Raw genomic sequence first — 27,773 nt, 5'->3', positions numbered from 1 at the left:
CCGTGGGCCACGCCCCTGGGCGACCTGCAGCTTCCGCTGGCGACGACGTCGGCTTCTCGGTTTCGGTTTCTTGGCCTGGCTCGCTGCTTTTCAATTTGTTGGTGTTTTTTGTTTTTTTTTTGTTTTTGTGTTTTCATGACTTTTTCATGTCTTTTTTGGTTTTTGGCCAAGTCCAAGTTTAACAGCGCTCGACGCGCCAGAATCAAGTTCAGTTGCGCCGCAAACGCGTCGCGGAAATGTTTCGCTGCTTCAGCTGCTGCTGCCACCGTCCGAAAGAAATCGAAATCGAAACCGAAATTTAATTTCAATTTTCAATAAAAATTTAAAGCCACAATTTAAGCAACGCGCCGCCGTCCTCTTTGAATTCCGCATCCTTGGCAACCGTTACCGAATTAGAACACATAGTAAAACCCGATACAACGAAACGGGAATTCAAACCGTTTGATAATTTACTCCTTCCTCCCTAAAGTTCTCAGGTAAAAATTGTGTTGCATTTGCTTGTTTTTTTTTTGGTGTTTTTTGGGTGTTTTTTGAATGTTTCCCATGTGAAGTGCGTAAACCTGTCCTTGCTGTTTCGTTGCGGTTTTTCCTGCTGCTGCCTTTTGAAGGTCACTCACGCACGAAGGCCGCGCCCAGTGGGTGGTGGCCAATATACATATATTTTGGGGGCGGAATGGCGGAGTGGGCCAAATGTCAAAAGGTGAAGGCAGCCAGGCGGCCTTGGGATTAAAGCACAGCTTTCCACGCCGCATCGACGAGTGAAAGTTGGGGGGAAATCGTAAGGACAAGAATCAAGTAAAAGTAAATTCTTCGCTGGAAATAATGAACGAAAAACTGGAACCAACAAGTGTGCAGTATCCTTAAGATTTAAGGATATTCCGGAAGTAATTGGTCACCAGTTTAATGGTTTTAGAAAACGAAGCACCTAATGAATTCAACGAATTCAACCCTTTATACGAAAACTAAAGGGTTTGTGTTGAAAAGAACTAAATCTATTCTTGTTAACAATTATTTACAATTTTCAGACATAAAAAGGATAAGATAAATACCGCAAATAAATTACTATTTAATGGTTAAAAAAAAGGATGCATAGATGTGAGCATTATTAAGTATTTATTGTGCTTCAAGGATAAGCGAAATTCTGTTGAATAGTATTAGAACTTTCGGATTTCCATCAAGTTATCTATCTGTTAATCCGCTTGACTGTGCAGTTTTGAAGTGTTGATGAAACCATCAGAAATCACTTAGAAGCCCCACCTAGTGTTCCAAAAAAATCTTAACGCGGCTCTTCAGCAGAACCTCTTGGCATTTTGGCCAGCATTTGCATGCCAAAACACTTCTCGCCGCCAGTCGGATGATGATGATTTGTGGACACATCTAACTGGCAACTTGGTTAAATATTTGGGCGGTCAATCAGCAAGATCTTCTCAACATTTTTGCCAACTACAATCCACTGCGATGGCATTACCTCGACAAGCCGTGAAATTTGCTTAGTGATTAGCACACGTGGTTGGTCGGTGGGAAGGTCGGTTAGTGATTTGTATTTGTATTTCTTATACGGTTTTGTGGTACAAAATTCTCGACCATTTTCGCCAATTGCGAAAGGCAATCATATGTTGTTCTTGACTAACTTCCGATCGATCGGTTTCACAGCGAAGACAGCCCATCCTCGAGATTTTCTGTGCTGTTAGAGTCCGCTTCCTCTATTTTAGGCAATTAACGCCTTGTCTTAACTTTTGGGTTTGAGTTTTTGTCGGCTTTCGATTTCAGTCTAAATCTGTAGTGCCAGTGCTACTATGACCATCTTTTGTCTTTCGACCTTGAACGGGGGAGGGGGCCGTTCAATGACCGACACTGTGCAGTTAGCTTTATGCCTTTCGATCCGCCTTCCGATCGAGATTTATGCAAAGACAATGACCAGCCACTGTTTGCCTTTTGATTGGCCCTAATTCGATCGTCTCCAGGTGACACCACTCTACTGATTTTACGATCACTTTCCAAAATATCCCACTCACATCATCAGGCTTCTAAAAAAATGTGTTATCTTCCCTTTATGAGCGCGAAAGTGTTAATCATATAATATAATCAGCTAAGACAAGGACTTCGATGCTCTTGCATGAACATGAAATCGAAGAAAACAACTTAACTTAAGACGTTTCGAACGAAAATCCCATCGATTTCATTATAGAATATAGACCGCTATAGTGTGTGTGTATGCTGCACTTGAACTTGACCTCATTTATATTATTATTTTTTTTTTTTTGGCCGGAGGACAAGGGCGGAGATTCGATTCCTTTATGAGCGGGGCACGTCGGAAGGTCTGCTCTGCTCGGCGGCAATTACGGCGATTATCGGCCAAGAGATACGCGACTGTGACAGTCCACCACGCAATTACCACGTTTCAACTGGGGGCAACTGGCGTCCAAACAAAAGTGTCAGTCAGTGTATAAACGGCGGCGATGCGATGAGGGGCCCCCTATTTTTTTTTTTTTTTTTTGTATTTTGGGGAGGGGATTACAACTTGTTATTGTGGCTTTTAAGAACCAGCGTTTTCCATTCCATCTGCAGCGTGACATTCAAAATGCAAACGAACGCCGCAAACCAGTTTCGGATGCGTCCAAGTGAAGGGCTGCTTCTCAACGGAACCCAAAAAAAAAAAAAAAAAAACTGAACAAAAATTAAAAATAAATAAAAACAATAATGAAAACAACGACTAGCCAAATACAGGAGTTCGTTGATTGATGATCTGATCTGATCTGTGGATCCGAGACACGCCCGTTCACTCAGAAGACTTTAGTAGACATATCAAAGTTCAAACTTTGACCAAGGTACAGAAACATTCCCCCGGGGTTTAATGGCCCCCAAAAGCAGCCGAGCACTACAGTGAAACCTCCAATTTGGCAAATAAAAATCCAGGCGTATATAGCCTTTGAATTACATGCACTTATATCGTAAAAGATCTACAAAAAGCGCGTTAAATTTCGACCGGCACGTTTTATTATACCGAAATAATTATGTTTGTTTTAATTACACACTAAGATAACTACTAATGGCAGTGAAGCTAAGAATATGGAATTTAATGTTATGGAAACATGTATATGTTAAGAAGGATCTTTGCTTCATAAAAACAGTGCCACATTTTCATGTTTTGGCTGTAACATGGCCAAATGAGGCTTTAAACCGTAAGTCCAACTGGTTTAAGCAACTGATGACCCAATTTAAATATGCCGATCACTCTTGGGCTGATTTTCACAAATTAATTATTTTGAAAATTTTTGCATTTTTTTTTTTAAGGATGACATCAGCAATTTCTGCGAAAAACGATCAAAATTTTACATTTCCAGACTTGAACGCCACTCGATTCGCAATTTCACAACGAACTCAGCGATATATGACATTTTATATTCGGACAAATACTTACTTTGTAGTCGAGTAAAAACTGATTATTTTTGAGCTAAAAATTGGGATTCGATTTTTGTCAAAAATAAGATAATTTGTATAACATTTTTCCACACAACTTCGCTAAAAAGAGTCACAGAACTAAAAGAATGACAGGTTTGTGCAGATATTGAGCCACTCTAACGAAATATATTACAATCCTGCTGAATTTATCAAAAAAAAAATTTGGTCAATTTTTGCATTTTCGATAAGGGGTAACATAATAAAATTTTTCGAAAAATGGTCAAAGTTTTATATTTCTAGCCTAGAATGCCAGTTTGTTGGAAATTTTATAACGAATTCAACGATGTATGACATTCTATATTTGGACAACTTTTATAAGTGTTGTTGACAAAAAATCAATTATTTTTGGGCTAAAATGTGGGATTTAAATTTGTGGAAAATATATGGATATTTTATTGAAAATTGTTGTGATAACTTGTTCGAAAAGGATCGTTGAGCCGAAAGAATGATTGTTTTACGCTGTCAATTACCAACGCAAACTATCTTTACCACATTTGTAGTGATTTTGGCAAAAAAAATTTTTAGCAGTTTTGGTTAGGGGTAACATCATTAAATTTTGCGAAATATGGTAAAAATTAAAAAATTTTAGCCTGAAATGCCACTCGACTGGAAATTTTGTAACGAATCCAACGATGTATGGCATTCCATTTTAGAACCATCACATGGCATTGATTTGGATCTGAAAATCAATTTTTTTGGATGGAAAATTTGGTTTAAAATGTTTTTCATTCTATATTCATATTCTGTATTCTACAGACTTCGAAAAACTTATTTTCGAAGAATTCTTCGGTAGTTCAAAGTAGTAGAAGTTTGACTGTAATCTCAAACGATTTGATCCGACGTTGATCTCTTTCTGCTGAGTGACAGCTTAAAGCCAAAGTTATAGCGATCTATAAACGGTTTAAGTATATGTACTTTTGGTTTGGTTATTTTTTTTTTTCTTTGTTATCCGAATTTACCTGGGAGTTGGGTCAATGTACTTGAGGTCTATAAACATGCCGATGGAAATGGAAGCAAGCGAACTGGATTCACTTTTGATTTCGAATATTGTTTTCGTTTTCTTTGGCACTGGCGCGGCCGAGAGATCGAAAGACTGGCTTATTATGCTACCAAAATTAAAGAGCCAAAAGCAAAAGCATTGACATTGAAAATTATGCGAACAAAAAAAAAAGAAAAAATAAAAAATAATAATAAGAAGAAAAAAAGGCGAAGATGGTGTTTACACTGATTTACTTGCGTTCACCGATAGATAGAATGGAATGGAATGGATTGGTGTGGTGTGGTAATTGATTACCAATTGTTGTCACTTGTCGGTGCGAATTATTAATGCGAATTGCGATTGATGGGCTCCATAAATAACCATAAATGCGATCAAATAACAATTGATCTGAGGGCGAAGCAATTCGCGAGTGGAGTGACAGCCAAGTTCAGCGGATATGGATGGATATGGATGACAAGGGGGCAGCGAGGCTCCGCCAGGGGCGTAGCTCGGATGGGGGTTATCTAATAGCCAATCCAAATTGATAGCGTATCTATCTGGTGGTGTGTTTCTGTTTCGCTCAAATGGACTACGCCCATGGCTCAAAGTTCTCACGCTTTTCTCTGGAATGGCACACGGCCGCACCCCCTTTCGTTGCCCACCCACGCACAGTGGGGCAAATGGGGCAACAATTGTGCAAACAACATAAATAATACTTATAATAAGCGGCCGCAAGGTGCCATCATTCATTTTTCTCGCGCTTTACAAGCCAAGTGCAGTGGAACGTGATGGGTACAATTGTTCCTTGGCCCGGCTTAAAAACAAAAAAAAAAAAATGGTAACCAGTTGGTGGCGTAGCGTAAACGTGGAGCAGGCAGATGGGAGAAGAATCAAGTTGGCATCATACATAGATTGTCTTCACTTTTTCTCCATTTTGACTAATTAACAGTGCTCTGGCCGACGAACGGATGACCTTCACCTTTTGCGAGCTGGCCAAAAAAGCAAAGGTGGTGGATGGCGGAGAAGAGAAGCCAAAGAATTGGTAACAAGCTGACGCCTCCTCCACCTTCAACTGACCCACTAAAAACGACAGAAACAAAAAACAAAAAAAAAAAAAAAAAGAAGCGGCGCCGCTCTTCCTGGCTGTTTATTCAATTTTATTTCGTACCATTCGAAAAAATGTTTTTTTTTTTCATTTCGGCTGAGGTTTGGCCGTTGGGGTAGGTCACTAACTGGGGGTCTTCTACAGCTACACCCCCCAACCCCCCCACCATCATTCAATTTAATACCGTTCGTTCGTAAGCCATCGCCTTTTATTTTGCAAATTGTCTTGGCTGCCTTCTTTTTGTATCTTTGCCCACGATCATTTGTTTTGCGATGCCTTTTGTTTTGATCGCGGGCTTTACAGTGGTACGCGATAAAAAACCATATAATAAATGATCAATTTTAGTATAACAATTAATGAGGAAATAACTAAAAAAAATCTTATTTTGATTCAAAACCATTTGTAAATTTTCAAAAATTCTAAAGATTTGAAAGTATTTCTTTGCCTGTTTCCATTGTTTTCATTTATTTTTTTATTTATTTTTCTGAAATTTAGTAGTATATAACATGTTTCATTTCACTACTATGAGCGGACATCATGAAAATGATAATTTGAGCGCATCAAAGTTGTGATTATCATAACAAAATGCCAAGTTTGGTCATTCATATTCATGTAGATGATATTGATATTGATATAGTTGCATACTTAAGTCATAGACCCCTGGCCACTGTGCGCAGTTATGGATATTTGATTCTGTTCGCGGCCAGAGGTCAAATCGCATAAGCGGTCCATAGAAATGCAAAAAGCGAGTTGCTAATGATGGCCCACATATCACATATCACATAACACATATGTACATACATGTACCACTCGCATCATATCGCCACATTATCGCGCCGTCAGCTCAACCAAGCAGATCTTACATCTTACCGGATCAGCCACGCCCCCTAATTGCTATATATATATCCTCTTTTATTTTCGATCTCAGTTGGCGCCATGAGGGAACCACTGCCCGTGGCGGTGGTGACGTTGCTCCTGTTCCTGTGGCTCGGTTCGGCGATGCCACCCACATCTGGTTCGGCGGTGCTCATCTCCGACATGACCATGAGCGTCATGGTGGAGCTATCCTCGCGACATCCCTTCTGCAAGATGCACACAGATCGGTGAGTCCTGCAGCGCGGACTGTTTTTATAGCTGAATAAACCTGAAATAATACATCTTATTGTCCGCTAGTGGTGATATCCAGCGCATGTTGCTGCAATCGGATCCGCGACGCATACGCCAGGTGCCGCGGGAGTCGGTGATGGAGCTCGAGGAGGTGTGCCGCCGTCAGGGATCCTATGGCCACGAGTTTCGCGGCGGACTGGGCTTCATCTATCCGGGCACAAAGTGGTGCGGACCGGGCACAGCGGCCACCAGCTACGACGATCTCGGTGCGCACGCTCGCGAGGATCGCTGCTGTCGCGAGCACGACATGTGTCCCGATGTGCTAAATGTGGGCGAATGCAGGCGAGGATTGTGCAATCGCGGCACATTCACGAGAAGCCACTGCGATTGCGATGCCCGGTTCAGGCGATGCTTGCAGGCGGCAAACACGGAGACGGCCAATACGCTGGGCGCCATCTTCTACAATGTGGTGCAGGTGACGTGCTTCCAGGAGCGGAGTCCCTGCTCGGCACACCAGAGGTTCGAGGACTTCTACTACCGCACCGATCACTGTCCGGCGGAATTCCGGCAGGCGGATCTCTATGTGCCGCCGCACGGTGACAATCTGATAGCCAAGATCCTGGCCCATCCGCAGGGCCGGGCCCTGGCCGCTCCGTCCTGGACGATTCCCGCCAAGTCGACGGCGCGCCGTTGGGGCGTTAAATTGGCCAGCGTTGGCTTGGCGGCGGTGAATATCCTGCGGGAGGTGGTGCAGCGACCCCGACTCCTGTGGGATAGCCTGCAGGCGCCGGTCTCCAGGGAGCTACCACCGCCGCAAAGATATCACGATCCGGGCTATCACTACGAGCGACCCGGACCCGGCTCGTCCTACGGATATGGCCAATACAGTGGTCGCGGTTACGGGGGCTTCGACTCCCCTTGGAGCTAATTGCGGTATCACGAATGCCCCCGGAAGACTGTTCTGAGCGATTGGGTGGAGTCCACTGGTCACGCGAAAATATGTTCCGTATGGCGAGTAATCCAAAAGGCAGTTGTAAATGATATACAAGTACATACTAGGTTAGAGATTAGACAGGATTAAAGATAGACATTCAATTGCCAAAGAAAAGCGCAGCAAGTACACTTTAAGAAAATATCGCTTTCATACTTCGAAACGTGTGTATGAAGTTAATCGGCGCGAATTCTTTGTTTCATCCTGTTTTATATTCTGGTAAAGTTTTTCATTCTGTCGGTTACTTATTATTCTGGAAAAGTTTCACTGTCATCAGATTTGCCATCTTCGCGTGGGAAGAGAATGGGAATTGATACTTTAAATGGGTTTTTTTTTGTGTAAGATAACCTTTTGTGAGTCACTAAGTGGTAAGGTAGAGAGATAGCTTTTAAGCAGACATAAACTTCATTGTACCGATGCGTATTTTTTTTTTTAACAGAATTTGAAGATTACTCTGCCAATCGGTTAACTATTTGCTAGACCACACATGGATTGAACCGCCCAACTGCTCCCGCTTAGTATTAGTAGTCATAAGTTGCAGTTACGGCTCCGCTAGGGAGTCGCAATCCTAGCTAACTTAGCTGCATGTGTGATTGCCATTAACGTTATGCATGTACCGTGTTCACTAGTTGACCATTTGACCATTTGACAGTTGTGCTTTAGAAATAAACTCACTGAGAATTCGCATGCCTGCGCTCTTCCTTTCCGGTAAATGAATTCGATTAGAGCCGGATACAATCAAACGGAACAGGAGGCCATCTGCGCCCAGTGGCAGTATCAGCCGTCGGAGAAGTATGTGCCCAGCCAGCCGAGAACCTCATCCTAAATGGGCAACGTTGACGACCTGGACCAGCTGATGGACTCATGGAATCGGTTACAAATCTACACGGCATTAGCTTATCGCCTAGCTATAGTTATCCTCGATTGCAATTCTTAAACCTGAACGAAAGCCAAAGATCAAAACAGTCGCTCGAAACTAGATGGGGAAAATATATATACACATATATATTTTCATATATTGAATGCATACAAAACAGATCTATATAAATGTATATATATGTATACACACAAAAACGTACATATAAATAAATATATTTACCATGACAATAAAGTGTTTTTCTAGCGCCCAAAAGTATTCACTTGATGGGGCTTCTTCAAATGGTTTTCATAGCATATTTTGTGGTATGACAAATAGTTTATTTTCAATAACTTATCTTACGTATGTGAACCACCCAAAAGATACTTCGAATTAACATTGTATTTTGATGTCCATCTTGGTCTTTATCCTTATAAAGAAACTGCCTATTCGACTTTATTTTTCTGAGCTTTTCTCATTCCTGTTGTTAACTTTTCGCGTCGTTTACAAAACATAAAAAAATTATTCCTTATCTAGTGTGTTTTTCTTGTATGGTGGTGCATGGGTATGCAACGGCTAATTTCCCGAAATCATATGTCGACAGTTCGATCTAACTGGGCGAACTTTACAAACTCAAATTCATCATCGATATATGTAAAATGGGGGGGGTATTTTGGGCTGCGCCTTCTCAGCTCCATCTTTAGGCACGCAGGGCCACAAACTGTTGGAACACTTCCAAGATGTGTGTGTCCAGGTCGGATGTGAATAGCAGCGTTTCCAAAGTGCTGCTGTATTTCTGAACTTGCTCATGATGCTGTTAGGATTGTGAGAAATGTCTAGAATTAGTACAGTCAGTGGGCACTTGCGAGATGATCGACCTACCATAAGGAAGACCTGCTGCAGTCGTCCGATTGTCCAGCGATACCAATCCGTGTCTGGATCACGGCCGTCCGTATCGGAGCGCAGCAGATGCTCGGAGAGTATCATAATGAATCTCTGGAAGACGATGAGGAACAGACGCTTCTGGTTCACATTCGCTGCTTCCAATTTCTCCTCCATGCGCTCAACCACCTGGAAACGATGATGAAAGTGTCTAATTTTCGTTTCGTTCACGATTGCGGGTGGAATGGTGTGGACTCACCTCCTCGGATGGCTTGTCAGCGTGTGTGATCGGCTTCTTCCTTTTATGCGAAGAATCATCCTCCGAATCGCTGGACGAAGAGTCCGCCTTCGCAAGCTTCTCCTTGGCCTCGCTCAATTCGGTATCTAGTAGAGGAATTATCTATCCGGTAAATCATATATCTTACGAACAAAACGAAAAACATCGAAACTCACTCAGCTTGATCACGTGCTTGTTCATCTTCTTGATCGTCAGATGGAGAATTTCCCAGAGATACAGTTTCGTGAACTCGCCGGTCATCTCCTTGGAGAAAATCCACGTGGCCACCGCCGAACAATCGACGATTTGCAGTTTGAGCAGCTTGTCGATTAGGACCACCATCATTTGCTGGTGCGAGGACCACAGTTCGAAAATGTTGTGCAGAATGCAGATCTGCGCCTCCTCCGTTTCGGCCAGTGCACGGAATACCGAATGGAATTTCGATATGGCCGCAAAGCTGTGCGAAAACGATTTCGAGCCCAAATTCAGCAACGTCTGGACGAAAACATCGATCTTCAAAGCATTGAAGCTGCCGTCGGACATCTCCTCGCCGCTATATCCGCTATTCGGTATATCCTTCAATATGTTGACCACCTCCTCGGGCGTGCACTTCTGCCGGATGGCCACCACCAGTTGATGGGCCACCGTTGTTCCCGGCAAGTTGGCTATTGTTGAGGAAATGATTTAGATAATTTGTTTATACATGCTCCGTTGCAATCTTTTGGCTTTTAGGGTATATTGGCTAGCATATTAGCTTAACTTTAATCCTTTAATCCAAGTTGTCAACAGGAACGGTCAGTCAACTTATTCATAATTTTCTGGTACTGCTATCCTCTTCTAATTCAATTCAATTAGGACTTAAGCCCCAAGTTTAGTGGGTAATTGCTTGTCGTTAGACTTTCTAGACCATGCGATTGCCGTTGTTCCTAGTTAGGTGACACTTTCGTTGCAATTCGCATTTCATTGCTTGGTTATGTGGTTCATGGCGTGGAACCAAGCGGCACCACTCCACACACACACTCATTCAACACGCATCCAAAGCCAAACATCGAGCAAATCCAAGCTCTGCGTGGTGCGTTACTAATGACGGTTGTGCTCCAGCTCAGGCAAACCACCCGCCACCGGAGTTTCCCTGCCTGCTCCCCGATTACGTGCAGTTTATTGGCACTTGCGTCAATTATGTCAAAGTGGAGATCGGACGGGATGGGTTCCCAGTCGTGCAACTTAGGGGCTAATTATGCGGCCGTTTGGCAAGTCAATGTATTGGCAAATAAGCATTTTATTGTTCACATACGGATGGCAATTTGTGTTGGTCATAAAAGCAAACTAAAAAGGGAACTCTAGGAAAGAGAAAAATGTGGCAACTCATCTATCTACGTTCCGTACCTTCATCTAGCCCGATTTAACCTTTGGCTCAAATCAGTTTTGGCCAAGAATTCCAAATGCCTGTAGACAATGTCAATGGTTTGGGAGTTTCGGATGTGTCAAGATCATGCGATGCTTTTTGTTTAGCTGCCAGTGGAAAAATTCGCACATACTGTGGCCTCATAATACCAACAAATGACTGCTTATGTTACCTACCAAAAAAAAAAAAATAATAATAATAATAAAAAAAACAAACAACCCGCCTATCCATGCCATCGCCTCCAAATAACTTCACTTAAAAGCCAGAATTAAAGATGCTTTCACGGGAATCTGATTTTCAGCTCAAATTGAGCGTATCGATCGGGTGGAAAGGGAAGTACTTTCGTGCACTCGGTTAGAGTTCAATGTTGATGGGTGATGGGTATTTGTCTTATCCACCGGGTCATCTAGCTTTTGGATCCGTGACAGGAAAGACAAAGAACAGAGAAGCCCGGCGCAAGGTGAAATCGCAACACGGAACCGCCAGAGGAACGACCAGAGCCAGAACTGAACGATTCCGTGCGGTGAAGGGAGGGTGGGCATCGTTGAAAGGGAAACTCCAGCCAAGCGAACCACCACCACCACTCATATCTCAATGGAAATCTAAGGCAAAGTTTGGGCTTAAATGGAGGCTATGGCTATAGCCAAAATGAAATCAAAATCAAGAAGCACAGAACGATCTATGCCAGCGTAGTGGAACTTGGTATACCCTACGTGATTATCAACAATATAGATAAAACAATTCTATAACCTAAGCTACTAATTGGTAATAAAGTTCTGTGATAAACTTTTTTCACAAAGCATTATTTGCGCCCACAAAGTGATCAACTTATTTTTGACCAATTTATGGCTTTTTAAAAGACCGCCATTGTTTTAGGAGGGGTATCCAGCCGTGCTCCACATCCACACACATGTATCGCCCGCCCGCCGTGGCTGTTGCATAAACGACTCCAGCTGCGACTCCAACTTCTCGGCCCTGTGGACTTCATTCACTAAGCTATGCAAAAAGCCCAAGAGAAAAAAAAATCCTCATATGTGTGTGTGTGTGGCATCAGATTGCGCAAAGAGCCTCCGCCGCCGGCAACGCATCGCTTGGCTGCCCCAACGAAAGCAGCTTAGATGGATGAAGTTGGCTGATGGCCACAGAAGCTACAGAAGCCACCGAAGCCACAACAGCTCCGCTCCAGACGTCACCGTGCATTATTAGCGAGCGCAACTGGCGGACGCGTTTCAGTCGCTTCTTCAAGCGCGCGCACTTCAAACGCATCTCGGAAAATCGCTGCCGCCTTCGTTTGCTTAGTTTCTAACTGTTTTTTTTCTTTATTTTTTTTTTTTTTTGATTTTGTGTCCATTTTGTGTTTATGCATTGATGTGCTAGGTGCGCTAGGCCAGACAATGAGGAATCTCTGCTGGCTACTGGCTGTTCCCATGGCAATCGTAAGTTGAGCGAAAGCGTGGACAAGTGACCGCGATATGTTTGTTCTTAGCTTTTGGATAATACCATGTGCATATTTTGTAAATCAGTGAACAAGTTTTTTTTTTTTTTTTAATTTTCAAATGAAAGTATAACCTTGTTTCCAAATGTGCATTGCCTTATTTACTCCTTTGCAGTTGCCTTTGGGCTGTGCCATTGTGGGTGCGGGTCGCGATCTCCTGTTGACACCGAGGCAAGGACATCAGCTGAGTGGCAAGCGAATCTTCTACGAGGAGCCGGCGGAGGAAAGGTTCCTCAACCAGAGGCGTAGCCAATCGGAGCGTCCTTGGGAGCGAACCCTTAAGCATGTCACATACGTGACCCTCTTCACCGATGCGGCCATGGGCGCAGCAGCTGGAAATCTAAGGTAGGCTGGCCAGCTTTGCTCCGCACGCTCACCTTTGTACGCTAATGGTAATACCGAGATTGATGATACTCGGGCAGCCAGCTGCATGAGTATCACGACTTCCTGCAGACTCCATACGTGCCGGCTGATGAGCAGAGAGGAGGAGCTGCGACTGGAGGAGCACCATCCGCGCGCTTCGGCGATATTATGACCCTGGCCAAGGGCTACTTGGAGCAGCTACCAGGACCGGGCAACGCATCCTCCTATCGCTTCGTGGAGGGCGGCACGTGTTACCAACTCAATTGCCCCAACTCGAATCCCAAACAGCGACAAGCCTTGTGGCAGGTTCAGCGCATCCGTCATCGGGACGGGGACAAGGGTCATCACTACCACTACGAGATGAAGTTCAGTGTGACACCGCTCGACAACAAGGCCTGGCAGCCGCATCACCAACAGATGAGCTACATCCAAAAGGAGTCCGACTATCCAGCCAGTTTCGGGCGTTTGGCGGCACACGATCACGGCTTCGCCCAGCGCCGCCAGGATAGGGAGAGATATGGCGCTGCAACCGGTGGAAACGCGGAGCAATCGCAAGCGACATTTGTCCATGGCATTTTTCAGCCAGCTCCGCCGCCAAAACTCAACATCGGTGAGTATTTAAAGGGCGCTGTGGCGCAAGGCGGTCCAAAAATAGAGTTATATACTGGTGGTCTGCTCAATCTGGGACTGCGGCCCAATTATGTGGTCCCGACTACATTTCGACCAAGCTATCCGACTGCGCTGAAATTTGGAAATCATCCGGAATTGGAAAGATTCCCATCACACAGCGGTGATTTGGGTAATGCTGGTAATGTTGGTCCAGCGGTCCCTGGGGATTTGGCAGGCATTTCGGGCGCTGTAACCCATCATTTCCATCACCATTTCTATGTGGCACCTGGTGCCGGCGATGCCCAATTGCATCCGGAATTGGGCTACCGCTTGCCCAACTCCTCGCCACCGCAACCGATCACACCGGCTGGCAATCCGTCCTCAAACTTATATACCCATCATCAGACAGTGCAGTTTCCCAGCTCCAATTCGGGTTCTTCCGAATCTCTGGAGGAACAAGATCAGGATTTACTGCTGCGGACACCACAAATTTATGGGCAGGCTTCCAAGTATCAAACAGCCAAGCTGCCACCTTTGCTTATCTATGCGGGCGGCAATTCCGGCGATGATGACAAGTCCTTTGTGCAAAGCGAACCGCTGGAGGAGACCGTCTATCGCTATTCCGAGCCGGATCCTTTATATGTCCACCAGAACCCCATCGATGTGCTGCAGGATAAGCAGCCGCCGGAGGAGGAAACCGATAAGGGACAGCATCAGGAGCAGGCAAGTGACCAAAAGCGAGGGGAACAGCGCCCAGTGGTCAGTTTGGAGCAGCCCGAACTGAGCACAACTGTTTCAGCGCCATCTTCCAACGCTGGCACAACCACTGAGACTGCAAGCACTGAGAGATCCACACACGTCATCCCCACCACGATCGCCAGTTTTGTGTCCACCTCCACGCACTTTAGTCCATTGCGCTCCATTAGTAGGTATCGCACCACGCCAAAGATAACAGCTGGACGATCCACCACAACCACTACATCCACCAGCACGGAACCACCGCTGAATAAGTGGGCCAAGCGGCGAAAGGAGCAGGACAGCAAGGCCAAGAGCAGTCACCGCCACGAAGCCTTCGTTAGCACCACTTCGTCAACCAGCACGACAACTTCAACCACAGCAACTCCGCCGTCCACAATCGCTGCATCCACTGGCGTTCCATTGGCGTCGCCACTGCCACCGGCACCATCCAAGGAAGTGGTGGAGGTGCTCACCCAGAAATCGGTTAGTCGATCTGTGAGCATCAAGGTGGGCGAGAACGGCGAGGAGATACCCATCATTGTGGACGACGAGGAGAACGAGGTGAAGCCAGTGCTGACTAATTAGCTGCCTACCCATCTATCTTAAATCCTAATTATCCTATCCTATATTTAAGCCTAGCCGTAAGCACACTTAATCCCACAATAAATTCAAGTAATCCGTACGGCACGGGGTCAGACTCACCTGCCTCCTCGTTGGCGTACTTGTAATTGGGCACTGGCGTCAAGGGAATCAACTTGGCATAAGTCGTTGGCATCATTTCCGTAATGCGCTGATGATACGAAAGGCTGTCAAAGATGTATGTAGTTGAGTATCAATGGTTTGTACACAGACACGGTTATAACCTACCGTAGGCACTTCTGCAACACCTCCTGGATGAATTTGGGACGCGGATGCTCGCCGTCGAGGAGCAGACAGCTGTCCCATTCGTCCCATGACCATGTGAACTTGAAGTTGCTCAGATGATAGGAGAACCAATTGACGAACCGATCGAAACATGACGTGTTCATCGAGTCGATGCGCATAAAGAGGATCTCGGTGGCCTGGGCCAGAACCTGGGGCAGCGTGGCCGGCTGCAGTTTGCAGAGTTCGATCAAAATGGAGCCGTAGCAGATGTCCAGATAGCGCGGCGTGGGCATATGAAAGAGCTCGGCGAAGACCACCTCGACGATGCAGTACTCCAGCGGGATCTTGTGCTTGTACGGAAAGCTAAGCAGCTGGGCGGCGCAATCCTTTCGCTCGTGATGGTATGTTTCAATGATATGGTGTAGATGCTCCTCAATCAAAAAGCGCTCTATTGAGTGGGCACCCGGCAGATTGGGCCCATCGGGGCAGTCGGTGTAGTCGAACATGCGGTACACCACCCAGGGCATGGGATACTCAAAGTTGTCGTGATGCGGCGGCGGCACAATCGTGGGCAGATTGTGCTGCAGTGCCTCGCAAAGTATTGAATCGAATACGAGATAGGGTCGTGGTATATGCTTCTCCGCCCAATTGTCCTGCCGCAACTTGCGTATCTGCGCCCACAGGCAGTCCAAGTACTCCTCCTGTGGATGCGGAGCGTCTGAGGACCACACCCTCAGCGCATTATGGTGCTTCTTTGAGCGTTTGTTTAGATAGACCTCGATCCTAAGCAACAGGGACTCCAGGGCAGACTCCTTCTTCTCGTAGAGATCGCGACCCACCCAGGGTAGCGTGGAGAGCACAGCAAAGACGAACCAATCGCGACGCACCTGGGGCACTGTATCCTCGTTGGAGACATCGATCATGGTGTCCAGCAGCTGGAGGAGACTGGTGGCCGAAATGACGTGGCAATTGACCAGGTCGGCCAGAAAGCGCAGCGAGTAGCGGGCGGCATCCCAGCGGCACATCTTGAGGGACTCCTTGAAGGTCTTCACCATGTGATCCACGAACTCGCCGCCAAACTTGTAGTTCTTGGCATTGAGCAGGCCCACCAACGTGGTGTAAACGGTACACTTCTCTGGCATTCGCACGGCGCAGTCGGACAGGATGCGCAGGATCTTCAGGCGAAACGTGCCCAGATCGGCCTCCAGAACGGAGACGAGTCCCTCTAGGTTCGATTCCACGGAGGAGGTGCTACGCTCGCCCACCCGCAGTATCAGCGACTCCAGACGATCCTCGATCTCCTGGTTTTCGGACACACGTCTACGCTTGTTGCGCCGATGATCTGCAATTAAATGCCCCCATAAATGCTTTGCGTTCATGATTACATCGATGCCCACTTACCATAGCCCTCATCCTCCGTGTCGTGAGCCCTCCTGCGACTCATCTTCCCGTGAATTTTCTGTGAATTTTGCGGAAAACACCGATTACCGATTGGTCCTTGGCCACCGGCAGACAGAAAAGCACGCTGATGGGTACACCTCTTGGACCTGGACTTTTTCGGGGATCCTGGACAGGATACGCTTGACGGATGGGCCTTGTTGGTGCGTCTAGTATTTCACTGCGAGCGTCAATTAGCTTGCCAACTTTCAAAACAGCTTTGTCACAATTTTCACAAAAAACGCGATGCGATGCTATTTTTTTTTTTTGCCAAAGAACTAAAGATGTGCCGCCATCGATGGCAGGGTTTATCGATAACAGCGGCGGCGTAAGCGGCGGACTGAAAATGGGGCCTGAATAAACGTTTTCTTTGGCGCCATATGCGCAGAATTGCGGCATACTCAATTAACCAAAACATACCACTGACTGACTTACAATAAAAATCTGTTGAATGCCACTGCTACACAACTATCGATAGAAACGGTTGCCGGCAAGTGCTGCAATCTAGTCTTATGCTGCCTATCGCTTTTGCCCATCTATACATTCCACCGCGGAATTTTCCTTGCATTTTATGATGAGCTTTCCACGCATGTTATCACTGTGCCTTAGCGTGCTTGTAATACTGCCGCTTCCCCTCCAGTCGGTGGATCCCCTGACCATTGGTGCCGTTGGCGCCGTGGCCCTTGGGGCGTACTTCAAAGAACATACATATTGCCGGTTTGCCGAATGCTGCGATGACCGAAACATTCCGGCGAGAATAGATGGTGAGTGAGTAGTTTTGTATGCAACAAAATGACTAACCAGTACAGTGGGTAATTACAGAATTAGAAAGATCCCTGGAACGCACCCTCATTGGCCAGCACATCGTGAGGCAGCATATCGTCCCCGCACTGAAGGCGCACATCGCTTCGGGCAATAAGTCACGGAAACCGCTGGTCATCAGCTTTCACGGCCAGCCCGGTACGGGCAAGAATTTTGTGGCTGAGCAAATTGCAGATGCTATGTATTTGAAGGGCTCCAGGTCGAACTATGTAACCAAGTATCTCGGACAAGCTGACTTTCCCAAGGAAAGTGAGGTGTCTAACTATAGGGTGAAAATCAATAATGCGGTGCGCGATACCTTGCGTAGCTGCCCGAGATCTTTGTTCATCTTCGACGAGGTGGATAAAATGCCCAGCGGAGTATTCGACCAGCTCACCTCGCTGGTGGACTACAACGCCTTTGTCGATGGCACGGATAACACAAAGGCAATCTTCATCTTTCTCTCGAACACGGCGGGCAGTCATATAGCCAGTCATCTGGGTAGTGTGATGAAGAATGGTAGGCTGCGCGAGGACACACGACTGAGTGACTTTGAGCCCCTTTTGCGGAAGGCCGCCTATAACATGGATGGCGGTATGAAAAAGACCACCATGATTGAGTCTCATGTTATCGATCATTTCATTCCGTTCCTGCCGATGGAGAAGGCGCATGTGATCAAGTGCCTGGAGGCGGAGCTTTTAAGGTGGCGGCGCGATCCTAAGCAAGCGAACAACCAAAAAATCATTGAGGACATAATAAACTCCTCCATTAGTTACGATCGCACGCACAGCTTGTTCGCCATTTCGGGCTGCAAGACGCTGGAGAAGAAGGTGGCCATGGCCATTTACTGAGAAAGGACCGACCGACTCCACATTTTAATGCTTAGTTTGGGTTTCGGTTTGTATTTAAAAAACTATTTTTTCGGAATAAAGAAAACAAATTTTAACTACCAGGGATTTAGCCACTTGAGGCGGGCATCTTTGCGCAGCAGATCGGTATCCAGTCGCTTGGGCTGCTCGTCGTAATCCTGGCGAGCCGCCAGGCGGGTATCGATGGGTCCCAGGTCCTTGGTTACCAGGCACTCGCCGTTCTCCTTGAGTATCGTATGCCGGACATCCTGGGCAGTGGGCTCTCCGTAGGGGAACGTGACCGGCGTAACCTTAATTAGATGCTTGATCTTCCACAGGCGGGCATTGTTCTCCGGTATGTTCTTGACGACAGTAAAATCGCTCTGCTTTCCGTCTAGTCCCAGATCTTTGAGGATTCGATTCTCCCAGTAGGGATTGCCCTTTAGCGGCTTGATGCGCTGCACCCGGAAAAGTTTCGCCGGCTCCACGGGTGGATCCTGGTGATCGGGAGTCCTGAGCGGGATAGATTTAGCATTAACAAATGCTGGATTTCGTGTGTTTTCCTTTTATACACTGCACACGTGAATACGAACCTGGGATAGTAGGTGATACCCTCAAATTTCTGGCCATTTTTGTAGAGGAACTTCTTGTTGTGCTTTCCGTAGCTGCGCACCGAACATGCGGTGCTCCTCAGTGGATTCAGCAGCCTTCCCAGGTTCATCTTAATTGTTTTCCCCCCTTTGTAATAAAATTAAATGCAAAACGCTTATGAAATAATTGATGTTTCCCCGACGATAACGATTACACAGACATCTGGTTAACTAGTTGCCTATCGATGGGCAGCATGGATACTGCCGTTATGTAAACCAATGTTAACCGCTTGCTGTTAAGCGATACAATTCAAATGCAAAGGCGGCAAAGTTAAAAGTGATAATTTATCATGTACAAACTGAAGATAATTTATCATTTACAAACTGAAGATAGCGAAAACATTATCAATAAGATGGTAATATATATTCGTTGTTTTTTTTTTTAATATTTCAAGAATTAGTTGAGAAAAGAAAGTTTTTAGGTCATCGGATTACACAGCCTCCAGGGGATGATGTCCATTTCTGGAAAGGGGCGGTCTCATATCAAAATCTCCGCCATTTTGTCAGCTACAATTGGCGCTAATCGACGAGGGTGGATAACTTGGCATTGGCTGGCTTTCAACGCAATGGGGTTGTTTCCGATTTTGGTTATAAAGGAGGCTGCAGCTTCCCGACCGGAAGTCAGTTCCACGTGAGCATCCATCCGGCGAGCAACCGACTCTAGTGGCAAGCAAGGATATCTGCCAGACAACTCAAGGATCTAGAATAACTCTGCACCTGTGATAACTGCTGTAAGTTCAGGCAACAAAGCCCAAAAATTGTGAGCAATGCAAATGAAGTGAATGTACTAGCGAGTAGAATAATCAAATTAAAGATACAAATAGCTGAATGAAGTCTCTAGTTCGTTTAAAATTATATCTAGAAATTTGTTAATTAGCTAACTTGACCATGTGCACGCACTCGACATGTGTAAGTGTACTGGAGTTTCATAGTCTTGAGGGGACTTGAGTTACACGACAAGTTCTTAAAACTAGATCGGATTTCCATCATCCCATGGGATCAATAGACACGTCTTCGACTTGATGCAATTCCAGTGACACTTTTTGGACCCAAAACCCATTAAATCAATAGATATAAAATCATACGTTAACCGCAACAATACAAAAAAGGGTGGCCAAGCCTAAGGGGTTGGCATCGCTGAGGTTTGCCAACTCCCGCGGGCAAATAAACGTGCCGATTGTTCAGCTATTTGTGTAGGTGTGAAAATATGCTGCGAATAAACAATACACGCACAATGCCGACAATAAGCACAATAAGTACAATAAAAATAAATGAAAATAATAGCAAACGCAAACAGAATGCAGCGAAAAAGGGGTGTGTCCTTCATCGGCAAGGACGACACACACACACACGGACACCCTTCATCACAAATGTCCACAAATGAAGCATAAATAATTCGAGTGCAAGGATTATGATTTCTTCAACGCCTATTGTAACCTTTTTTTTTTCAATAGCATGAGCGCTCCACCGCAAAGGTAGCCACACTTTTCGTCTTCCTTGAGTTTGAAATGCAGATCTGTGAAGCAATCAAGTACACATTTCGTTGTATTCATAGTCTAAGCTGTGCATCCTCTTGCTTCCATTTCCATTTCCAGCATTCAGCAGCAGGCTGGGCAGCGCAAGAAAGTCCAGTGTCCAGCACCGAAATCAGTGGTGCAAATAGCCAGAGAATGGTCTACGATATGAGCCATATGGCGGCGGGTCCGCCGCAAAGCATTTCGCTTAGTCGCTACTATCTGGTCGACGATGATGAGATGATTGGGCCAAATAATCCGCATCTGGTCAACGAGGACTATGCGGCCAGTACGACGCTGGATATCGATAAGCGTTTTCAGGCGCGAATGGCGTGCGAAACGGCCGCACAACCGGCACCGCCACCGCCGCCCACGCCGGCGCCACGTCGCCGGACCACGCCCATTGCCCATTTGGATCCATCGGAATTGGTGGGTCTATCGCGGGAGGAGCGGCGTCGTCGCAGGCGAGCGACACTCAAATACCGAACGGCACATGCGACGCGGGAGCGTATACGGGTGGAGGCATTCAATGTTTCCTTTGCCGAGCTGCGCAAGCTGTTGCCCACATTGCCGCCGGACAAGAAGCTTTCCAAGATCGAGATCCTCAAGCTGGCCATCTGCTACATTGCCTATTTGAATCATGTGCTGGAGACGCCCTGAGATAGCGCCGGCGCCTCCAGTTTCGCCACCAGCTGCCTCTTTAACGAGGCCAATTTTTTCGCCCCCCCGTAGGAGGTGGGGGGGCGTGGCGGGCGGATTTAGGGGGAAAACATTGCGAATATTCCACATCCGATAAACGCATTTCACCATGCTCTGTAATCCGCACATCGCTCCATTGGATACTTTGCCGGTGGCGGCTATGGATAATGCGATTATCGAATTAGCCATCTCACCAACTTAACCGAAGTGTTCGATGGATTTTGCCGATTTGCTAACCTATTTAACCTATGGTTAAATACATACATTTTTTTGTTTTTTGTTTTTTTTTTTCCTTGCCACTGTTGAAAGACAAATGCCCGTCGTTTCGTTTCGATTCGTTTTTTTTTTTAGGCTTAGGTTTGTTTTCGTAGAAACAATTGTAAAGCCACGATTTAACCTAAGGTTAAAATATGCCCGTACTAAATGTAGAAGATATAAGCTATTAGTTTGTGTAATTTAATTGAAAAGTAGAAATATCGAAGGAAATAACAAAACTAAATATGCCAGTAGTACATACAATTAAATTTATGGGAAAGCAGTGCTTAATCCTCGGAGTAAACCTTGATCATGGTTTATATAATATAAATAACCAAGAAAAAAAAAACAGAACCTTAAACTAAGATCCATTTTTTGTCTAGCCTTTAAGTCGTGATATTTGTTTATACTCAAACGATTAATATATACAGCATTGTAATCGCAATAAAAAATTGTCTACTTTATGTATTTTGGCGCGCCTTTGCACGACACTCCCCTCGACTTTTGGACACCAGCTGCTCTGACTGAGTTTTCCATTTGTCTGAACGCTTTGCTCGGAAAAGCCAGATGCTAACAGTTCCCCCTTTTTCACCAACCTTCAAGAACCACGTATCCACGTATCAAAAGCGGGCGTGTCCTTTGCGCCAAGCCCCGCCCATTTGTGTAAAAGCGAAGTAGAGCAGCCTCTGTCATAATTTTCAAAAATTGAGGATACATTTTTATTTTTTTGTTTTAGAAACTGTGAAAGCGTCACGGAAATTTCGACTTTTGTGCAAAATTTCGAAATGGCCCTTCATTTTAGTGCACAGCAGGTAAGACAAATTTATTCTAGTCGATTGGGAGGCTGTTTTCAATATCCATAAATAGTGGCCTAATTTGGTTGGTACGGGTAACGGGTATATATATATATACATATATATATATTTGTGTGGATCCATGGATGTAAACATTTTCGCAATAATAATAACAACAAACGTGGCAATGGCAACCAACTCGATTCGGCGCCATCCTTTTCTATCCAGTGAAAAACGACTCCTGCATTCCGACAATCGGCTGTTTGTCCCTGTATGGGTGCTATTTTCATGGGTGTGGGTGTACTGGCGTTCATAAACAAAAACAAAGGCCAGGCGACAAGGAAGTTTTGTTGTGTGCATATTTTAGTTTTTACCAGTTATATATTTTATTCTTTATTTATATTTTTATATATTTTAAATTAACTCATTTTGAATGGCATGTGTTTCCTTTGCTCGAATTTTAAACTTTTGTTTATTTATTTTTGAAAATATATGTCGGGTGTTTTCTTGTTTTTGAGTGTCGTACGCATAACGTTACCGCTACCGCTCCGTTACCGTTTCCGCTCCCATAACCGTTTGAGCTCGCTTTTTCATTTCCTCCCCGCCCACCGCCCACCGCCCACCGCCCACCGCCGCCTTTGCACATTTGCAAATAGCGACAGTTAAAGTTTATTTACTTGGTAACGGTTACTTTGGACCAGAACCTTTGCCACGCAACTCGTTTTTGGGAGTCCACAGCTATTCGCCATATACACACACAATCGCAACGGAATCGGTTAACTGCGGTGGTGACGGAATTTCGAAAAGAATCTATTCGAATCGCACTCGAGAATCAATCGAAACGCCTGGCGTTAATGGTTTACCAATTGGCCAGGGCGACAGCTGTTCGGCCAGCGGAAATTGAAATTGGAAAAATTGAATGGAGCATTGAAAGAAGCAGAAGCAGGAGGCGGAGCACAATCCACAGGATACAGGAGCTTTGGACCAAAGGATAGTCGGCGGCAGAGCGTGAAATTAGCTTAAGTGCTTGTCGCCTCGACCAGGACACACCAGTGGATACAAGTGCGACATTAGATACGATACAAGAGTACCCGAAAGTAGAGAAGTACCTTCATTCTGGCGAACTTCTAGCCCAACCCCAGTGCCTCGGCCTAAACCAGCGATTCAACCGTGCACGTGTTTGCCAACTAGCTTTTTGACTGTCTAATCCTGCGGATGCGAGAATGCAAGGACACCATGTGATAAATTGCACCCCAGAGGGTTGCCATAAAAATCATCGCTTCACCCAGCTGGGGTGACCACCTCACCCATCTCAACCATCTCATCCAAGGGGTGCAAACTATTCTACCCATATATGCTACCAATCTATCTATCTATCCCATCACTGTATCTATCTGTCTATTGTGTAGCGTTAGCATAGATACCACACCATCGAGCCAAGTGCTGTTAGCTCCTTTGTTGCTAATTGAGTTTAAAATCAATTTGTATTTTTTCACGCCGCAATTTGTTCGAGCGCACAGCTACATTGCGTAATTGCCGTGCAAATTTAATTACAGCGCCGATGCGGTAATGCTGGTTGACCAACAAAACAGCCACGCGCTGCGAACGTGCGCCCTTGTCACACCCACTCACAATACGGAATCAGCACCCAGTGGAACACCCACTGCAGCACCCATCGATCAAGGCCTCAATCAAGTGGTGACACTCGGAGCGCTCCGAGTATCGAGTTACCAGCGAAGGTCCATTTGCATTCCTTAATTGAAATTCGTACGCGTGGGAAGACCACGCAGCCTGAAAGCTTTGAATCTCCCAAAGTTGGATGTTGCTCCATGTTTTTTTTTTTTTTTGGAAGAGATGATCTTCCATTTAACAGATTTCACTTCTCATATTCATATTCAATTATGCCACATAGTAGTTCAATCCAATTCAATTGCAGGCATATTGCCGGGCTCACTTGCTCCTGTGCCCGCTTAGGGCTGGCTAATCCTTCTGATAAATGGTCCGGGCTTTGGATGAGATGCAGTGGCTCGTTTTTTAGCGCGCGCAGAGATGTTGGAAATTTTTAGAAAGGCAAACACAAACAAGGCATTAAGTGGCATTAGACAAATGCCTTTCTACACATGTTCCAGCGTAGAGATTACGCCGTGTAATTGGCCCCACCTCCATTCGCCCGGGGTGGGTTCCGGTTTTCGATTGACATTTGGCCACGGCTGCGGGGTGGGCTACTGCTCTGCTCTGCTCTGCTCCTTCTACAATTTTTTTTTTTTTTTTTGTTCTTTCTTTTTATCAATTGCCTTGTTTGCGCTGGGACCATAAATAAGGGCATTACTCGCAGGGGGCGTGCGCGTTTTCCTAACAGGTGTCTATCGACTCCTGGCTAATCCCATGCCCATGCCCATGCCCAGCTCCCTGACATCGAGTTCCTTACTTACTCGTTCGTTGCAGTTCGAAGGCCGATTCCAGTCGAAGCGTCTCAACAACTGGGAATATCCGCGATTCTCACCACCCCGCCCACGTGGTCTGCAGAAGAACGCCAAGGTTGTGGCGGCCAATAACGGTCACCTGCTGCCCGAAGTGATAAAGTAAGCAATTGCCAATGCCCCACAATTATACAGTTTAATTTTAATCCACAGGGAGGGCAACTCATTTGGCCAATATCGTGGAACCTACGAGCTACCGCGTCGAATAACCCGTGCCTTTTGCGCCCACTACGATGCCTGTCTGAGTGGGCGGTACAAGTTTGTTGACTTTCCGCGTGACCTGTGCAATTGTCAGCGAGAGAACCGCAGGGCACTGGCCTGCGATCAGCGGTTGACCTTGGGCCACAAGGACGATCCCTACTGGATGCGCGAACGGTGCCAGACGAAGTGCGAGGGACTACAGAAGCTGAGGGCGTTGAGCGAGCGGAGTGCGCGCTGCAATCGGGCCAAGTGCGACGTGGTGGTGAGTGGGAATCGGGGTCACCATCGGGGTCACCATCGGTGTCACCTCTTACCAATTATGTGCACCCAGATTATTGAGTTATCTGCAACCAAGCTATACATATTTTCATTTCTGGTTGCACTTTTTGCACTTTCATCCTGCACCCTGCACACTCACATTCACATTCACCTGCAACCGTAGAGCGAGAAAACCGTGAAGATGACGCCGAAGGCAATCAAGACGACGGGTGTGGCCACCGAAAAGCGGCGTCGAAAGCGCACCATAACCGCCTTTTCCAAAGGACGAACGGCATTGCATCCCAATGAGCTGACCAAGCCGATTCCATCGTCGGAGAAACCGGCGGCGACTGTCGCCACTCCCAAGGACAAGCCGAAGGACAAGCCAAAGGACAAGGAGGCGGGCAAGAAGGATAAGACGAAGGATAAGGGCAAGGAGAAAGAGCGCAAGGCGGCGAAGGGCCATTAGTAAAACTTCATTATTTTGTTCAACCGAAATTCAAATCAAATTCATTGTAACCGCAGGTTTAAAATACATTTTAAAGGGCAGCACGATTGCACTCAACACAAATCATATAGCATATATATTTTATAACTAAACCCAGGTTAAACCATCTGTTACATATGTACATAAATCATACATCATTATCATCTCCATCTCCATCTCCATCTTATCTCATCCCATTCCATTCTGCACCACCAACGCATTGCAACAAGTGAACGAACCTGAAAGCCACCTACTCCATTACTCCATCCAATCATGTCGCAAACAGCTCTCCCGGAACTGAGCTACACGCCGGGCGACCTAACAGAGCCGCAGTTCCGGCTGCCCTCGCACCAGGAGCTCCTCGACCAGAAACGCAACAGCACGGACAGCGTGCCACTTGGTCGTCTCACCTTGGACACGCGCGACACGCAGCCCATCAAGTACAGGGAGCAGCTGGGCTCGGCGGCCGGTCGTCAATTTCCGGCATTGGCAGCGGCCCAAAATCGCTATACGGATCACTTGGAGCGCAGCAGCGAGTTGAGCTTTGCGTGCCTGGAGCCGGGCAAGGATCTAATCTCATTGCCGACGGTGGGTATACGAAGCTTTGATCTCGATCCCGTATCCGTATCCGAACCCGATTTGATCAAGAAGATGCCGCTGCACTCGATCACGGAGAAGCCCAACGAGCGGTGTCCATCGCCAGTGGTGCCGGCATATGCCAATTTCGAGCTGGCCAAACGGATGCACCAGGACAATTTGGACCACCAGCCGCTGCCCGATTGCGTCGCCGATTTGGCATTCCGGCGAGCGCAAATATCCGGCGGACATGCTGGCCTGGCCCTGGAAATCGATCCCATTGCCACGGGCGTGGGTGTGAAAACGCACAATGCTGGTCCGACGCACTGCACCAAGATGAAGGTCTTTCGTCCGAAGACCGGCGGTGGCATCGTGCCACGTGCCCTCGGCAATGGCGATGCCTTTCGAGGTGTTGGCTCCGCTCCGGCCAAAAAGATGGGACCCATGGATTTGGCCATTTGTTGGGACTTCAAGCCGGCGAATCCATCGGATGAGCCGCGCCTGGCCAGGCACATAGATGGCTCCAATGACTCCGCTGGACCGGCTGTCTTCACCTGCGTGAAAACGCCTCGCGAGGAACAGTCCTCGGACTTGGGCCGATCGGCTGGCGTCTTCACCAGCACGCTTGGTGAGGCCGATTTCTTCGACAAGGACATCCTGAGGAAGCGAACGGATTTTGGCGGTGCCCGTGTGGATCGCGAGGATCCGTGCGCCTGCGACTACTCGCCACCGGCCAGACAAAGAGCACGCAGTGTCTCCCGCGATTCCAGTGCATCGCATTGCAGGCGAGGATCGGGCATCGGCGGTCCAACTGGCGGTGTGAGTTTCGGCAATTTGGCGGAGCTACCCGGTCGCGGGATGCCCGATCGTCTAGCCAAGCAGTATCAATCGTCACCCCTGCTGGGCGACAAAGCCTACCAGGCTTTGAGGGAGAAATATTTGGGTCCGGACTCTGGACAGGATTGCAGGGCCATGGATTGCCGGCCAACGGGTGGTCCACCATGCAAGCGAGACGTTCTCCTCCGGCGTCCAGCTCGACGTCTCTGCCACAAGGTGGCTCCAGCTCCCAGATGCTGTCCCCCATCGTTCGGCGGACATGGTCATCACCATGGACATGGACACGGACACGGACATTGCTTGACCAGTAAGGCGGCATTTCGCGCCGGAGTGCCCAAGCATAATGCCTCCGGTGATTTCGTGGGAATAGAACCGGGCTGCGGAGGAGGTGGCGGTGGCGGTGGTAGGGTTCTGGTGGTGCCACGCCCCCGGCAGCCGTATGCCAAAAAGAATTACGACATCGAAACCCTGGTGCCGCCCTTCCAAAGCCAAGCGGGCGGAGCGGGTCAGGGCGGCTATCCAGAGCACTGGCGATTGGCCAGTGTCTATCAGCACGCCTACAAGCCCATCGACCAGCGGCGGCGACCCCTTCTCCAAACTGTCTACAAGTAGGTGTGCTCCAGGATGGCAGTCCGCTCAAGAGAGAAATGTCCGGACAAACGGGATAATGAATAATTGAAAGCTATACAAAAATGTCCATAAGCTAAGCAAGTATATTAACTTATCAACTTAAATGTTTGCTAGTCATTAGCATTAAATTGATGCATCTGTACACACAAATTAGTCGGAAAAATCGGTCCAAG

General features: G+C 46.7%; 8 protein-coding genes across 14 annotated transcripts; 6 read left to right on the top strand and 2 right to left on the bottom strand.

Annotated features, from left to right (window-relative positions):
* Positions 1-206: 206 nt before the first annotated feature.
* On the top strand, positions 207-8,749 carry CG3009 (uncharacterized protein). 3 transcript variants are annotated; one of them, NM_001169195.2, is made up of 4 exons: positions 207-476; positions 6,475-6,649; positions 6,720-7,172; positions 8,371-8,749. In NM_001169195.2, exons 2-4 carry the CDS (start codon positions 6,483-6,485, stop codon positions 8,468-8,470), a joined length of 720 nt encoding a protein of 239 aa, NP_001162666.2. In that variant the 5' UTR covers positions 207-476; positions 6,475-6,482; the 3' UTR covers positions 8,471-8,749. The 3 variants fall into 3 exon arrangements, with proteins under 3 accessions (NP_001162666.2, NP_572180.1, NP_001162665.1); NM_131952.3 differs by having other exon boundaries at positions 6,720-8,749; NM_001169194.2 differs by lacking the exon at positions 8,371-8,749 and having other exon boundaries at positions 6,720-8,330.
* On the bottom strand, positions 8,648-16,892 carry Cbp80 (cap binding protein 80). 2 transcript variants are annotated; one of them, NM_080011.3, is made up of 7 exons: positions 16,535-16,857; positions 15,137-16,475; positions 14,972-15,075; positions 9,836-10,324; positions 9,642-9,766; positions 9,383-9,571; positions 8,648-9,314 (listed from the first exon to the last, which is right to left on the bottom strand). In NM_080011.3, the coding sequence occupies exons 1-7, from the start codon at positions 16,575-16,577 to the stop codon at positions 9,201-9,203; spliced, it is 2,403 nt and encodes an 800-aa protein (NP_524750.2). In that variant the 5' UTR covers positions 16,578-16,857; the 3' UTR covers positions 8,648-9,200. The 2 variants fall into 2 exon arrangements, with proteins under 2 accessions (NP_524750.2, NP_726938.1); NM_167012.3 differs by having other exon boundaries at positions 8,902-9,314; positions 16,535-16,892.
* CG15473 (uncharacterized protein) lies at positions 12,410-14,952 on the top strand. The gene is made up of 3 exons (NM_131951.2): positions 12,410-12,500; positions 12,675-12,904; positions 12,982-14,952. The coding sequence occupies exons 1-3, from the start codon at positions 12,459-12,461 to the stop codon at positions 14,852-14,854; spliced, it is 2,145 nt and encodes a 714-aa protein (NP_572179.1). The 5' UTR covers positions 12,410-12,458; the 3' UTR covers positions 14,855-14,952.
* Positions 16,875-18,315, top strand: Torsin. 2 transcript variants are annotated; one of them, NM_001297937.1, is made up of 2 exons: positions 16,875-17,334; positions 17,393-18,315. In NM_001297937.1, exons 1-2 carry the CDS (start codon positions 17,142-17,144, stop codon positions 18,220-18,222), a joined length of 1,023 nt encoding a protein of 340 aa, NP_001284866.1. In that variant the 5' UTR covers positions 16,875-17,141; the 3' UTR covers positions 18,223-18,315. The 2 variants fall into 2 exon arrangements, with proteins under 2 accessions (NP_001284866.1, NP_572178.1); NM_131950.4 differs by having other exon boundaries at positions 17,074-17,334.
* On the bottom strand, positions 18,261-19,036 carry mRpL30 (mitochondrial ribosomal protein L30). The gene is made up of 2 exons (NM_080334.4): positions 18,813-19,036; positions 18,261-18,732 (listed from the first exon to the last, which is right to left on the bottom strand). Exons 1-2 carry the CDS (start codon positions 18,938-18,940, stop codon positions 18,318-18,320), a joined length of 543 nt encoding a protein of 180 aa, NP_525073.1. The 5' UTR covers positions 18,941-19,036; the 3' UTR covers positions 18,261-18,317.
* A 456-nt stretch (positions 19,037-19,492) lies between these two features.
* Positions 19,493-21,780, top strand: HLH4C (Helix loop helix protein 4C). 2 transcript variants are annotated; one of them, NM_057641.3, is made up of 2 exons: positions 19,493-19,600; positions 20,465-21,780. In NM_057641.3, the coding sequence occupies exon 2, from the start codon at positions 20,540-20,542 to the stop codon at positions 21,041-21,043; it is 504 nt and encodes a 167-aa protein (NP_476989.2). In that variant the 5' UTR covers positions 19,493-19,600; positions 20,465-20,539; the 3' UTR covers positions 21,044-21,780. Both variants share the same exon structure in this region, with proteins under 2 accessions (NP_476989.2, NP_001259243.1).
* Positions 21,781-22,038: 258 nt separating this feature from the next.
* On the top strand, positions 22,039-25,638 carry CG3062 (uncharacterized protein). The gene is made up of 4 exons (NM_131949.3): positions 22,039-22,149; positions 24,577-24,713; positions 24,765-25,074; positions 25,255-25,638. Exons 1-4 carry the CDS (start codon positions 22,123-22,125, stop codon positions 25,537-25,539), a joined length of 759 nt encoding a protein of 252 aa, NP_572177.2. The 5' UTR covers positions 22,039-22,122; the 3' UTR covers positions 25,540-25,638.
* Positions 22,920-27,648, top strand: CG3081 (uncharacterized protein). 2 transcript variants are annotated; one of them, NM_001297936.1, is made up of 4 exons: positions 22,920-23,193; positions 24,577-24,713; positions 24,765-25,074; positions 25,844-27,648. In NM_001297936.1, exon 4 carries the CDS (start codon positions 26,209-26,211, stop codon positions 27,580-27,582), a length of 1,374 nt encoding a protein of 457 aa, NP_001284865.1. In that variant the 5' UTR covers positions 22,920-23,193; positions 24,577-24,713; positions 24,765-25,074; positions 25,844-26,208; the 3' UTR covers positions 27,583-27,648. The 2 variants fall into 2 exon arrangements, with proteins under 2 accessions (NP_001284865.1, NP_572176.2); NM_131948.2 differs by lacking the exons at positions 22,920-23,193; positions 24,577-24,713; positions 24,765-25,074 and having other exon boundaries at positions 25,745-27,648.
* The last annotated feature ends 125 nt before the right edge of the window (positions 27,649-27,773 follow it).

The sequence above is a fragment of the Drosophila melanogaster genome, chromosome X (genome assembly GCF_000001215.4).
Source record: "Drosophila melanogaster chromosome X".
Lineage (NCBI taxonomy): Eukaryota > Metazoa > Arthropoda > Insecta > Diptera > Drosophilidae > Drosophila > Drosophila melanogaster.
Note: the sequence above shows the minus strand (reverse complement) of the source record. Positions and strands in the feature narration are given on the sequence as shown.

Bases quoted from the DNA above. Each gene is read 5' to 3' on its own strand.
- Torsin (NM_001297937.1), top strand. From the start codon at position 17,142: ATGATGAGCTTTCCACGCATGTTATCACTGTGCCTTAGCGTGCTTGTA. The intron at 17,335-17,392 runs GTGAGTGAGTAG...GGGTAATTACAG, and splicing joins CATTCCGGCGAGAATAGATG to AATTAGAAAGATCCCTGGAA.
- HLH4C (NM_057641.3), top strand. From the start codon at position 20,540: ATGGTCTACGATATGAGCCATATGGCGGCGGGTCCGCCGCAAAGCATT.
- CG3081 (NM_131948.2), top strand. From the start codon at position 25,831: ATGTCGCAAACAGCTCTCCCGGAACTGAGCTACACGCCGGGCGACCTA.
- CG3009 (NM_131952.3), top strand. From the start codon at position 6,483: ATGAGGGAACCACTGCCCGTGGCGGTGGTGACGTTGCTCCTGTTCCTG. The intron at 6,650-6,719 runs GTGAGTCCTGCA...ATTGTCCGCTAG, and splicing joins TGCAAGATGCACACAGATCG to TGGTGATATCCAGCGCATGT.
- CG15473 (NM_131951.2), top strand. From the start codon at position 12,459: ATGAGGAATCTCTGCTGGCTACTGGCTGTTCCCATGGCAATC. The intron at 12,501-12,674 runs GTAAGTTGAGCG...ACTCCTTTGCAG, and splicing joins TGGCTGTTCCCATGGCAATC to TTGCCTTTGGGCTGTGCCAT. The intron at 12,905-12,981 runs GTAGGCTGGCCA...ATACTCGGGCAG, and splicing joins GCAGCAGCTGGAAATCTAAG to CCAGCTGCATGAGTATCACG.
- CG3062 (NM_131949.3), top strand. From the start codon at position 22,123: ATGGCCCTTCATTTTAGTGCACAGCAG. The intron at 22,150-24,576 runs GTAAGACAAATT...CGTTCGTTGCAG, and splicing joins TTCATTTTAGTGCACAGCAG to TTCGAAGGCCGATTCCAGTC. The intron at 24,714-24,764 runs GTAAGCAATTGC...TTTAATCCACAG, and splicing joins CTGCTGCCCGAAGTGATAAA to GGAGGGCAACTCATTTGGCC.
- mRpL30 (NM_080334.4), bottom strand. From the start codon at position 18,940: ATGAACCTGGGAAGGCTGCTGAATCCACTGAGGAGCACCGCATGTTCG. The intron at 18,733-18,812 runs GTTCGTATTCAC...TATCCCGCTCAG, and splicing joins GGTATCACCTACTATCCCAG to GACTCCCGATCACCAGGATC.
- Cbp80 (NM_167012.3), bottom strand. From the start codon at position 16,577: ATGAGTCGCAGGAGGGCTCACGACACGGAGGATGAGGGCTATG. The intron at 16,476-16,534 runs GTAAGTGGGCAT...ATTTAATTGCAG, and splicing joins CACGGAGGATGAGGGCTATG to ATCATCGGCGCAACAAGCGT. The intron at 15,076-15,136 runs GTAGGTTATAAC...CATCTTTGACAG, and splicing joins GTGTTGCAGAAGTGCCTACG to CCTTTCGTATCATCAGCGCA.